General features: G+C 45.4%; 1 protein-coding gene across 1 annotated transcript in view; it reads right to left on the bottom strand.

The window, feature by feature from the left end:
• Window positions 1-13,293, bottom strand: part of LOC102488737 (voltage-dependent R-type calcium channel subunit alpha-1E) — a 342,844-nt gene that overhangs the window by 57,130 nt on the left and 272,421 nt on the right. The window contains exons 24-27 of the mRNA XM_027767826.1: window positions 12,539-12,668; window positions 11,975-12,034; window positions 11,164-11,270; window positions 1,250-1,261 (exon numbers count right to left, since the gene is read on the bottom strand). Of these exons, the coding sequence (XP_027623627.1) occupies window positions 1,250-1,261; window positions 11,164-11,270; window positions 11,975-12,034; window positions 12,539-12,668 (309 nt within the window). The remainder of the gene's footprint in view (window positions 1-1,249; window positions 1,262-11,163; window positions 11,271-11,974; window positions 12,035-12,538; window positions 12,669-13,293) is intronic.

Here is a 13,293-nt window from a genome sequence, read left to right as displayed (position 1 = left end):
CAGTTGAGGAAACTTGACTAAGTCTAGAACTGTCACCTCTGCGTGGTTTATTAGGGCAGGAGGGCAAAGTAAGGAAGGGTGTTGGATGGCAAGTGGGGGGGAGGAGGAGGATGTGAGAGCTCCACTATGCAAGGTTGCCTCGTCCAGAAAAACCATGTCATGCAGTATTCTGGCCAAGACCTTGGCTCACACCCCAGTTATCCTTGCATGGCTAGCTCTTCCCGCAGTCCTTTCCGTTTCAGACACCATGCGCTGAGTACAGGCTGCAGAGAGTCAGCCATTTAGTGGGGGCCCCCAGTATTCTTGGTTTACAGCTAATGACCCTCCGTAGTCAGCCTCTTGGAAATGTTTACTGCTAACAGAGACAAGAAATATGTCTTTTTAATTTTAGGAATAAAATGAATAAATCAACTTGCATTTCTCTCCTCCCTGCTCATCCCCTGGGATCTTTGCATTCAATTCTAATAACTGCAATTTGTAAAACACACAGATGGTGGGAAAAAAGACTCTTGTGGTTCCTTCCTCATGTTGGCCCAGTTACTATTACACCAGCAACCTGGGGAAGTGGCATCCAAACATCAGGTGGGAACCTGGGCTTCTGCCTGCTTTCAACCCTGCCCCTCCTGCTAGACCCACCCATCAGGCAGGGAGGTTAATCCACCCTTTTTCCCAGGCAGCAAGGCAAGATGATATTTAATCTAATTCAAGGAAGCTGACTTGGCCCAGAATGTTAATTTTTAAAGACACTATCAATGGTCATAAACCATGACCACTTTTATTCAATCTTATTTCTGAATAAAAATAATTTAAAAAATCACATCAATATGATTTTTTTGTATCTAGGAGCTTTAGCATACCTTACAAACTATTTTATTGTATCAGGTTCATCTATCTACATGTCTAAAAGAGTCAATATATGAAGAAACTTCAAAAAGTTTGTAGAACAATGAAATTATAGTATGAGTTTATTTTGGCACAAGAAGAAATAGAAATCCATGCACAATTTTTCCATAATACGCATTTTCCATGAAGCTTTTGAAGACCCCTTTTATAAGCCAGGTACTTTTCCAAACCAGTAAGAATGACCACATCTCAGGAGTTTTGGCAGCTCCTAACTTTTGGTCTCCTGGATGTTAGTGAAAACTCCCCACTCATGCCAACTCCCACTCTTCCCCTTCCAATCATACTTTCTCCCTCCTCCAACACAATCCCCATATCTTTTACTTCAAAGAAAATTGAACATACTTACCCCAAAGCATTCCTATGGAGGATCCAATCAGAAAGCAATAAAAAATGTTAAAAAAAAAAAAAAAGTAAGATAAAGGTGAAGGGAATGCGGAGGGAAGGAAGACAGAAAACCAGAGGGAAAAAGAGAACCTTAAAATGACAGGAAATTAGAGCAGTGCAGGCCAAGGGACCCCACAGCCTTGGCACTTGAGAGTTCACACGCTTTGTGAGGGGGGCAGTACAGCAGCACACAGCTGGCTCCGTCACCATCTTGCCTACCTGCAAGGGCACAGGCCTTTTGCAAACACAGGTGACACTACCTCTAACTATTAGGTTGGCATAAAAGTCATGAGGCATTTTTTTTTCTGTTTATGCAAAAATGCGTCATGTCTTTTCCAACAACCCAATAGATGGCTTTGCAAGTACTATGCTTGACCATGGAGTCTAGTTTAATTGGGAGTTTTCTAATGTAAGCTTTCACTTTCATTTCCTAGGTAGTCCTCAAATAAACTCTGTTTCCAGTGGGTTTGAAAGACACCAGAACAGGGGAATGATGGTTTCTCTGGCCCAGGCCCCATTCCCTGACCCCTCTTCTCTTAGTGTTTCAAGTCATAGTGCTGTAGTTAGGGCTCTGATGGATTCCATCTGAAGTGGAGTGCTGCATAAGTCTCTCCAAATCTCAGATGAACAACATCATTAGACCACCTTGAAATAATGTAGAGGTCTTTTGTGCATCAAGGTTGTGATGTCACACAAAACATAGTCTTTTGATAAATTAAGTGACCAATTATCCTTTGTGAGCTATTTACTATGTAACTTAAAGAGAAAAATCATCCCAGCTTTATAGGTGAAACAGAATGCCCCTCAATAAAGATCATAAATATCTTTGAGATAGAAATAAAGAGAACCTACATCTTTTTGAATATTTATTCTCTATTATGATCCAGACTTTGCTAAGCACCTTTAGAACAAGTATTTCTTTAAACCTCCTAATAACTCTTGGACAAAGCAGTATCCCACTTTATAGATGAGATTCAGAGAGTGCATACTCAGCTTTAGTTGGTAAAGATGGGACTTGAACACATATATGAATGATACTGGGAGATATAGCTCTTAATCACTAAGCCAAGCTTCTGTACTTCTGTTGTAGATTTTTGGTAAATCTACAACATCTCACCAAATTTTAGAGCTGGAATAAAACCACAAATTCTACTCAATTGCAAGAGAGGCTGAGGCCCCATGAAGTGCTGGCATCAGGTCAGCCAATGCATGAGCCCAGAGCTGCAGGTGACTTGTGTCTCACGATCCACTCAGTCTGCTGCTGTAAAGAGGGCTGGGGTTCAGGGATTACTTCTAAGCTGTTGATTGCTACAAAGGTTTTCTCTCTGCTACCAATTTTGTTTTTCAGTGTACACAAGCCTATCTTACACTACCATAGGTCCTAAGAGAAGACTTCTCATGACCATTTTATTCAGTATGTGATCCCACATTCCAAATTATATTAATTTTCACTGTACATTCTACCTGAGGGATGATTTGAGAATTACAATCAAGGCCTTAGACACCTTAAATCCTTAGTGTGATAGAGCCCAAATGTTCAGAGGGAAGAAATAGCTTCTCTTGAATTATAACAAGACATTTATATATATTTATATTTAATCATTTGACAATACTTTGCTAAGCTTTGCTACTAAATGCATAATTTGATTTTTTTAAAATACTGCCTAGTTAATTAATAAAATTTTATTAGGTTAAAAGTGGGCACTAATGTTATAATCTAAGGATAATTCTATACCTTGGGATGTACTGCCCCTCTTTAATTGGGACTCATTTGGGTCAAGTATTTTACCATTTACTTCCTACTTATTTGGTAAGTTCCTAGCTGTTTCCAGGAAGAGACAAAATATGCTATAATCTCTTGTGTCTCATCAGTAAAAGATGAGAGACTTTCTGTTCAACTCTCAAGTTGCCCTCCAGATTTTTCACAAGTAATCACTCATCACTCACCACAATCTTGCTCTTCAGCTCCCTGGTCCTTCTCAAAGGACCTGCTATCAAGTGAATTTCTGCCAGGAACTGACTCTCCTTCCATAGGGGCAGAACAGAGGCATCAGGTTCGGAAGATCCTTCCCCCCTTAAGTATCAGGGCCTTTTGCCTCCACCCATACCATGATCCCAGGAGGGAACAGCATAGGGATCTGCAGGAATCTCTTGCCTTAGGGGAATGGCTAGGCTTATAGAAGTATAAGGCAGGAGAAGAGTTCACACTGTGAGGAGCCTCTAGTGTCCTGCTAAATTATCTGAACAGTTATTTAGTAGGCAATAATAACCACCATTTATTATGCAGCTTAAGTGCTTGGTACTGTATTGGACACTAAATATATTTTACCTTATTTAATTCTCACAGGACCAAAATACAGTTATTTTTAATTTCTACTTACAGACGAGGAAGCAGAAGTTCAGAGAGTTAAGGCAGCTAATAATTAACAGTGCTGGGATTCAGACCTAAGTCTGTTGGATTCTGAAGTCTATGCTCTTATTTATAATAGGATGTTATAATACCTTTCAAATGGGAACCACTAGAAGCTTTTAACCAAAGATGAGAATAGCAAAAGAAACCAGTGGTTTTTGAGCTCAAATATTATTGTACCTATCCTGCTCCCCTTCATCACTCTAGGGTTTGCCCATAAGAAGAAAAAGTTACAGATGAGACATCAAGATGAACAGGATGGCCTCCTCCATCTGTTTACAGGTCTTGTCTTATCTGTCTCTAGATAGAGACAGAAGAATCTGCAGACAGAGGAGGGACCCATACCAAGCTACTGCTCTCAGTTTTCAGGGGTTAATGGCTTTGCACTAACTAGAAAAACCCAGGTCTAATAGAGAAAACACTGATCTTGAAATCAGGACAGCAAAGTTGCTCATGAACTTGGTTTTGCTACTTACTAATCAAGTGAGCCAAACTAGTGAGACCTCAGGCAACTCATTTCCCACCTCTTAATGGGATTGTTGAATGATAAATGAAATAAAGTATACAAAAGCACTTTAAAAATGCTAAAGACCCATGGAAATTGAGAAGGAGGTTTCCCCCCTGATATCAGCAATGCTGATGGTAAGGCCAGGCTCATCTTCTGTGTAAAGAAGGTAAATGAAGTACTTTGACCTTGTCTCTGTTTAACTGCTATCATTCAGAGATTATTTTCTTCCCGGTCTGGGCATCATGCTGGAAGCCCTAAATCCATTGTTACTCTGCCCTCTGTCTTTACTCTGTGACCATAGCTCTAGCTCTATACTGGGGTAGGCTCACGATCCTTTCCTCCATACACATGGACTTCAATGAGCTCCTTGTACGCACTCAAGAGAGCCTTTTGCAAACATTCTCCTTTGCAACAGACAGCACTATTCTCCAGCTGGAAGATATTGCTGTCTGAGCAATATGGAGCAGCAGGAGATAGTAAAGCATTTTGTTATTCAGTATAGTGAACAGTGACCTGATTCGTCTTTCTTCTTAATCTTTACATTCCAACCATAACAAGAGACCCCCTCTCCTCTGCTAATCTAAGAAGGCCTTGGTGCCAGTTGAAGTCCAGACCATACATTCCTCCAGCTGGAGACAAAACTGTAACGCTAGTCTGTGAGGTGGTTTACGCATAATCTAGGCTGATACTTCCTGCGACCATTATGAACTCATCCGGCATAAGTTACTCTAAAACCTCCTTTTAAATGTGGAGGGCACTGTGATGAGTTTCTGCTAATCCTGCAGGACTGGGCTCTTCTAACAGCTATGAAGGCTCACCTCCCATGCAGGGTGTGTTTCGAATCTGGGTCTGGTTACAAAAACCAGTTGTTGGTTACCATGCGGATGTGTCTCCTGATAGGACAATTTCATTTTGGTTGGCTCTGTGGCACAAGCTGGGATTCTAGCTACAACCAACCATCTCCCAAATTTGTGCTGCTGATAGCGAGAAATGCTTGGGTATCCATGTCCATCACACTTCCATAAGCTAAAGGTGTCCAAGTGCATGTTTACAGAGGGATCCTCAACAACACCAGTGTCACATGCAACACACACCATATAATCTAGTGTTTACCAAGAACGAGCATGCTGGGGCTCATTGCTAAGAGGACGCAGACTGGGAACTTATCTCTTTCCTTCTGATTACTCCCTCCAAGTGGCTTCCACTCTGTCCCTTCCTACTCCCTCCCAAACCCCATTTTCAAGGCAGCTAGGGTATAACAGCAGTGGGTACTTCTCAGTCCATGGGCATTAATCACCTTTAGTGTCTCTGCCTAGCCACCAAGTTAGATGAAGTCATTCTTGAGGTGACTCTTAAAACTGGAGTCTTAATATAAAACATCCTTCTATCTGTTCACTGCTGGAAATTTCCAATTCCTTTTCAGCAGGCATTCTAAATCCACAGTTAATGGGCTACCTGACGGCTAAATTTAATTTTAATCCCTCATTCTCTTCCACAGAACAGGGGACTGGATGGCCTGTCTTGCTCAGTGGTAAATGGCTCTTCTTTGCATGAGGCAGTGCTCTGACCACTTCTGGTCCCCCTACAATATTAATATGTAGTTTTAGCTTCCCCTGGGAGACTTCCCTTACAGTTCTAAAAGAATAAGAGCCATCAAGAGAGAAGTATCATAGGTGATGCTTGAGGTCTGAAAGGGACTGCCTTAGACAGAGGCAGAGAGTGAAGAGTAGGAGAAAGAGAGTCAAGTGTAGAGTGAGACGTTTGCTCTGTTGTTTCCAGGCTCAGGACACCCTGCATTTCTCTTCTGAATAATCATTTCTTTCTTTTCTGCGCACATTCTCACCTCCATAAACACAAACCCTACAAGCAAACCCAGATCCAGGGGAGAATATCCTGTGTCTCCATAGGGCCCTTCCAAATCTCAAGTGGCCTGTGCCCGTGTATTTCACTGAATGAATTCAGAACCAGCTCTGCTGCTACAGCTGGATCTGAAAGCCTTCAGTAGACTGTATCCATCTTAGCGACTAGGGCACAGTGTCAAGTGTCAGGGAAGTGACATACTTCAATGAAAAGAATGTAATAAAAGCTAATGTGGGAACCTGGTTCCTTCTGGCATCAAGAGGCAGCCTGACTCATGTTTTCATTTCTGGCTAAGGGCTGAATAATGAAAGGCCAAGACTGGCTGTGAGCCAGATACCTTGTGTGCCAGAGAGTCCTGACCTCACCTCGTGCCCTGCTCCAGCGGCAGCAGCAACGGGAAGCATTGGTGTTGGCCGCCAGAGAGCTGGCATGACTCTGACCCATCAGCCATGGCTTTCCCGAGGTGGGGGAGGAGGCAGGAGCAGAATTGCTGGGAATTTTTCTATTAAACTGTTTGTGCTGACAAGCAATTATAAGCTATGAGTTTACCATTCAGAATCCAACCCAGGAGAGCTCACCTGCCGTTCTAAGTTGAGCGAGTCAAGTAACATGTTGCAGAGTGAAAATGAAGAGTGGGGAGGCTGCTGGGTTGGAGCGCAGGTTTCCCCTCTAGATGCTGTCCCCGCTCACCTGACTACCCAAGTCCCTTCACGAAACGTGGAAGACGGAACAAGAGGACAGAGGCAGCAGCAGCTTCACGGTGCAGGATCCTATAAGGCTCTTGAGGGCACCCTGCGTAGTAGTCACATGACTTTGGGGGAGTGCCATGCCTGATGTGCTGATACCCAGAAATGCCAAGGCTGTAACCATCTTTGCCTTCCCACCCAAGAGGCCAGGGAGCAGAAGGATGGCGACAGCATGTGAGGAAATGGAAATGAGGCAACGTGGTTTGTGGTCCTGTGGTATAAAATAGATATCACACAGAAGAATCCCTCTTCTTCAGAAACAAAAAGATAAAAGGGAAAGGTTTCATAGACCTAGTCACTCACCAGACTTTTCTTGAAACCTTAAAGAAGAAAAGGCACAACGTAGGACATTTATAGTTGGCAAACACTTTGTGTCTCCATAGGGCCCAGGAAGTGGGGTGTTGTGAGGGCAGTGGAATAAGGGGGAACTGTACAGAACCTCTGCCAAATCTCTACCCACCTCCTGCAGAGATGCCGGGCTTACAGAAGGAGACTCGAGTGTTCTTATAAATGCTTTATAATGTAAAAGTGGACTGAGAAGGACAGGAAGTTGCAATGTGGATATCTTTCCACTTACATTCTTATCCGCTGGTATGCTCACAGTTATAAATAAACTCCCTTCCCCTCCTCTTCACAAGTTAATAAAATTCCCAAATAAAATGTGTCAGGTTTACATTATAAAGAATCCCTTTACTTGATGTATGCAGCTGCAGAGAAGAGAGCTTGCTCTGCCAGCCACTACATAAACCACATATATGCTTACAGAAAACATACATGGTGGCAGGTGCACACCTGAGCAGTGGAAGGACTCAGTAGACAGAGCAGCTTTCTTTGAGAATTCAATTGGAGGCCATCCCCTCCCCTTGCTTAGGTCATTGCTCTTGGGAGTCAGGCTGGGTTTTGGAAAGGCTTTGGCTGGCAGTGGTGGAAGGGATGCCAAGTCACCTTGTTTTCTGATGAGCCACATAAAGATGCTACCATGGCAACCACCACCAGTTGCTTAAACTGACTGAGCAAGAGTCTTCACAGAAGCCTCAGCAGGACGAAGTTCTTCAATATGAAGGAAGAGAGAAAGAGCCTGGGGCAAGAGTAAGGTTATCTGAATGGTGGACCTTTACAGGGGACAATAAATGGAATACAACAATGAAAGTTGGAACTGCACTGGCCAAGTTTGCAGACAAACCTTCATTTGGCTTTCTGCTGGCTTGAGCCCCTGAACGGAAGGGACACAGGCTAAGTGACTTTATTCCACTCTGCCCCTGAGACCAGGTCTCTCTCCATTGGCAGGCAGTACTTCTGCTAAACCTACCAAAGTGATGGGGAAGCTGAATTCTCTGAAAGGGAGGAAGCAGAGTGAGGAAGCATGGGCACATGAGCAAAAGCATTACCTGGACCTTAGCAAAGGTGATGAAGGCCAGAAGAGGGGACAGTGGGAGTAGAGAAAGGGGAAAGGAAATAGGTATGGCAAGCTTGGAAGGGTGATAGCAAAAGAGAGAGTGGGTGGAGAAGGATGAGCTAATACCATCTACATGTTGGAAGGAAATGAAGAGAAAGTTCCAAAAGTAACATCGCTAAAAGCAAACGATGGATCACAACTCTAATCCATCACATTTGTGTAGACCGCAGAACCAGGGGATTTCTGGGGTCTCCTGCACTGTACCTGGTCTGAAGACCAACAGAAAGCCTTCAGCTCCGGGGCTGTTAAGACTTCCCCTGCCGCCAGCACCAAAGCCACCACTGCCATGTTCAAAGAGCACAAAGAAAGAACAAGACAGATGACAACCCTATGGCACATTATCACAATGAGCTTGAGCAAGATGGCTTGACTGTAGATACAGGCCATAAAGAGATTTCCTCTACAAGTACCTCCTCCCCACATCAGCACCAACACGCCTGCCTGCTTACCAGGCACCTGGGCATGCAGACACCGCTAAGAGGGGGGGCATGAAAAATAAATGACTTGTCCGCTTCATATGCAACTATTAATATTTGTATACACTATGCATTAACACACACTTTGCTCCTATGCTTGGACTTTATGACGTGGTGGGAGAATTGAAAGTATAAAGCATGGAATTAATATTCATTGATCGCTCACACTCTCAGGCCCTCCTAAGCCCTTTACATACCTTAACTCCACTTCAGAGATGAGAAACTGAGGTTAGGAGGGTTAATTTTCCGCTGTATGGGCCAAGGGCACAAAGGTGGGAAACAGCAAGGTGAGATTCAAACTAGCACCTGCCTGGCTCACAGCCTGAACTTTTCTTGCCTCTCTGCCTTGTCACCTCAGTGGGCTCTGTTCTTCCTAAAGACGGGATGAGTTCTTTCCTGTATGTTTCTCATTCTTTGTCCTTTGTTCTTCAAAGAGAGACAATTTTACTGGGATCAAAATAAGAGGACAACAAAGTGAATAATGCATGCAAATGAATTGACAAAATGAGAAGGGAACTTGACCTTTTAAACACCCAAGGGTGGTATTTATCTCTAGCAAAAAAAAAAAAAGTGGACCTCCTTAGGTCATAAGCAGACTTTCTAAGCAGAAAGAAGAGGAGCCTGGTCTCCCCTTGGCAGAGCCAGAGTTGCCTTTCTTTTAGTCTTTCTGAGAATCCACACAGGATCCAGATGTTTGAGAAAATACTATGCATTTGTGAAATCTCCTTGGGTACAGGGCAGCCATGTCTAATAGAAAGTTTTCTTTTCCTGAGGGACAAAGGTGATTCCACATGACCCTAATGGAATTCATACATTCATACACAAGGGGACAAGGGACAGTGGAGTTCTTCTGTTACCCTATCTCAGGGTCACTGACCACACTCAACCCAGCACTCTTTTGGAGGATCTGCCATGGTTAGGGAAGCAATGGACACAGCCCATTTCCAGGTTCTGGGAGATCTATGATTTTCATCATGGCTAGGGGACTGCATCTCTCTTATAGAAGATAGCCCTGCCCTGAGCCACTTGAAAAATACTGTTTAGCTCTCATCCCACCTCTTTTTCTGCCAGAGTGGATAACGGATGGAAGCTGACAGTGCTTGGGAAGAAGAAGAGACAGGCAATCCCTTTCTGACCACTTAGACTAGGAGGGCAAGTATATGGAGATGGTTTGTTCCTTTCCTTCTGCATCTGTCATCAACAAAAGCAGCTCCCAAATGCTTTCTCTTTCTCATCAGAAGGAAAGCATGGCTAGCCTCACTTAGAAGACATGGCTCAGAGAGAATGGAAGGAGGGCTCAGGGGATTCCACTGTGTCACTTGAAAGACAATGAAGCTGCTTCAGGTAGAACAAGGTACAGACAGAGCCCCAAAGGCTGTCATTCATCCTACTGGGGCAATCTAGACACTTGGGGGCCAGTAATGATAATGTGAGTGCCTTGTGGGCTAGAAGCCATATGGTGACAACAGGTTCAGACCCCTGGGTTGGCTCAACAACATTCTGGATGCATACATGGGCACCCACTATCCTAAGGAGCTGGAGGACTAGAGACATGGGAACATATTGTGATGAGACTGTTGAGGGTGTTTTTCTCTCTTTCTCTCTCTCCCTTTCATGTATCCATATGTGCTAACATTAAACCTTTTAATTTTTATTTATTTTTATTTTTATTAGTCTACATACTTGGTTAGAAAAAGGCCCTTATAGGATCCCTGTTTCCTAGATATACCCTAAAAGGCTAGGAGAGCCCTTTCCCTGTCTGGATTCCACAGGAAATGTGAGAATGTGACTAAAAAACCAGCTTCGGCTAGATCAGTGTATTAAAAAAAATTCCCCAAGTGTAATATTTAGGCAACATTTGAATGGTATGAGACCATTTTCCTAAATGTTTTAGAAAGGAAGATTGAGAAGGTCTTCCCTTTTGATGGTTACCCACAGCTCTATGTACTAGGAACAGCTCCTGGGTACCCTTGTTCATGGGCAGAGGCCCTCCCACATCTAAGATTCTGGGATCTCCAACTTCATTCTACTCATAACATAATGCTGCTCCCCTGTTTGATGGACTCAAGAAACAAAAGGGTGCATTAGCCATCCCTGGGCCCATGCCTGAGCATACAGAGACCCTGCCCACACAGTGGGTACCTGTGCTTGTTTCCTGACCTCCCAGAGAGGACCCCTGGGGCCCTGTCTTCTCTCTGCTGACGCTGCCCATTCCCACATCCTTCTGCATACAGGGTACATGGGCTAAAGCTATAATGCCCTTAGGAACTCTGCTGTGGGCAGCTGAGCAGCAAGTTTCTAGGGCAGCACATTGCGTGTTCTGTTTCTCAGGCTGGCCCCTAAGAAAGCTTCAAACCAGTCAGAGTCTCCAGGAAGAGGGGAGGGAAGGGAACTAAACGAGTAAGAAAAGAGCCACTTACGCAAGAGCAAAGGCCACCAACGCACCAACCACCACCACAAAGTCCAGGATGTTCCATAGGTCTCGGAAGTAGGACCCATCCTGCAGGATCAAGCCCTGGTCTATCATCTGTAGGAGAAGGGAGGAAATAGCCATAGATGAGCCTGGGAGGAGCAGACAATGCTTGCCCCGAGCTCTGGTTCATCACACAATGTCTCTACCACCAACCCTCCACTATGCCTGGAAGAGCAAGAGGGGAGGCCCAGTCTGCCCTCTCCAGGAACTGTGAGCCTGAGGTGCCTAGGCCAGCCTCACAGCCACCTAGGGTTCGTCGGATTACTTGGCCACCACACCCTGCCACATTCCTCCTTTCATTAGTGTCTCAGAGCATTGTCACATAAGCAGACATGGGTAAAATCCCAGATGAGTGAAACTGGGAACAAGACAGACCTGAGGGGTTTCAGGAGTATTGGAGGGGAGAGTGTGTTTAGAACAAGATGGAGTCCAGAAAGACACATCTCTCCTCGCCCTCCAGCTTGGCACACAGCAGGCTCAGGCCAGAAGCTCTGCTAGGGAGAGGGTGCAAGCCTGTCTGCACACCAACTGCCCTCGTCCTCCTCGGGCCATGTCTCCAGGTTTGCACTAATCCAAACACCGCACCATCAGGTCTTCCCAAGACAGATTTCCTTAGGCCAGAGAAATGTTTAGCAGAGGCCCTAGAGAGATTCTGTCATTGGCTAGCAGGTGGCCTCTTTGAGGAAGGGCCCTATACTAGAGGAGCAGACAGGTGACCCATTTAATCTGGAGCCCAGGTTTTCTCTAAAAGCTTTTACCTTTATAACCATCTCAAAGGTGAACACGCCGGTGAAAACATAGTCGAAATACCTCAGCACCTGCAAGACACACAGGGTGGAGGGAAGAGGACCAGGTGAGGCCCCAAGCTACACATGCTCCCCTCTGCCCTGCCTAACCTCCACTCCCAAACCCCTCCTCCTGTCTGGCACAGGACCTGGAATCCTTATCAGTTTTTATCTCCTCACTGCCCTGTGTACACCTGTCTCACTTCTCATTGTCCATGACTCTAGCTAGAGTCCATGGCCAAGCCCAGCAAGGTTGCAGACCCCTTCAGGGCCCTGCTGGCTCTACATGCCAGTCTGCCACTATAACACAGAGGGATGTGGTATGGTTCGGGAATTGGGGTTGGGGTTGGGGTTGGTTTCGGAATGAATGGTTTACACTTCACCATGAAGAACTGGACCTGGCAGTTCCTCAGTCCTCTATACCCCTGCAACCTTTCTGCCACCTCTGTCCACCTCTAATGCCGGGATGGGAAGGGGCTGGCATGGGGTGGGCACCAGGCCACTACTAGCATTGGCCAAAGGCCCCTGGGCACCCACTTTGTTGCGCTCCGAATTGGTCAGGACAGGGTCCTCTGCGGCCAGGGCGATGCTGCTGGCTGCGATCACTAGGAGGATGCACATCTCAAAGTAGCGCAGGTTCACGATGTAGTGGCAGGCCCTCCGAATCCTGTGTGTGGAGGCAGGAGAGCCTTGCTGAGCTGGTCCTGTAGAGCGGGCAGCTTCCCTTCTATGCCCATCCCTCTTACTCCCTGAAACACACTGGCCTCTTCCAGACAGCCAGGCACTCGTCAAAGGAAGCCGCTAGGGAGAGCAATTTAATTTCTCAGGCACCACCCTTGATTTAAAGCTCCAAAGGGGGAAGATAATCAGATTGGTTAGAGGCTGCAGCACGCAAGCCAAGATACATTATCTGCAAGCATGTCTGAGCTGTAGGGAGCAGTGGCATCAGACCACACCAATCCAGGGTGGCTGCATGGTGCCCTCTACTGTGCCTCCATGTCTGCTCCCCTACTGCAAGGAAACTGGGACCTACCAAGGAAATGATGAAGAACCAAGAAACACCAAAATAGATCTTGAGCCTAAGATTCCTGATGAAAACAGCAACAGGTTTTCATGTGTCCTAGGTTATTCTGATTAAAGTTACCAGAGTCTTATGCTCTGAGTTGCAGCTCCAGATGGCTTGACATACCTTAGCTTAGGTTCTTTCCCTGCTGGAGCAGCCCTGCCTAAGCTCTGTCCACCTGACCCCCAAAGGCTGCCCTGTTTTCCTAGTCTCAGAAGCTGGTCCACAC

This window comes from Tupaia chinensis, unplaced genomic scaffold, assembly GCF_000334495.1.
Source record: "Tupaia chinensis unplaced genomic scaffold, TupChi_1.0 Scaffold000074_1, whole genome shotgun sequence".
NCBI classification, from domain to species: Eukaryota; Metazoa; Chordata; class Mammalia; order Scandentia; family Tupaiidae; genus Tupaia; species Tupaia belangeri.
Note: the sequence above shows the minus strand (reverse complement) of the source record. Positions and strands in the feature narration are given on the sequence as shown.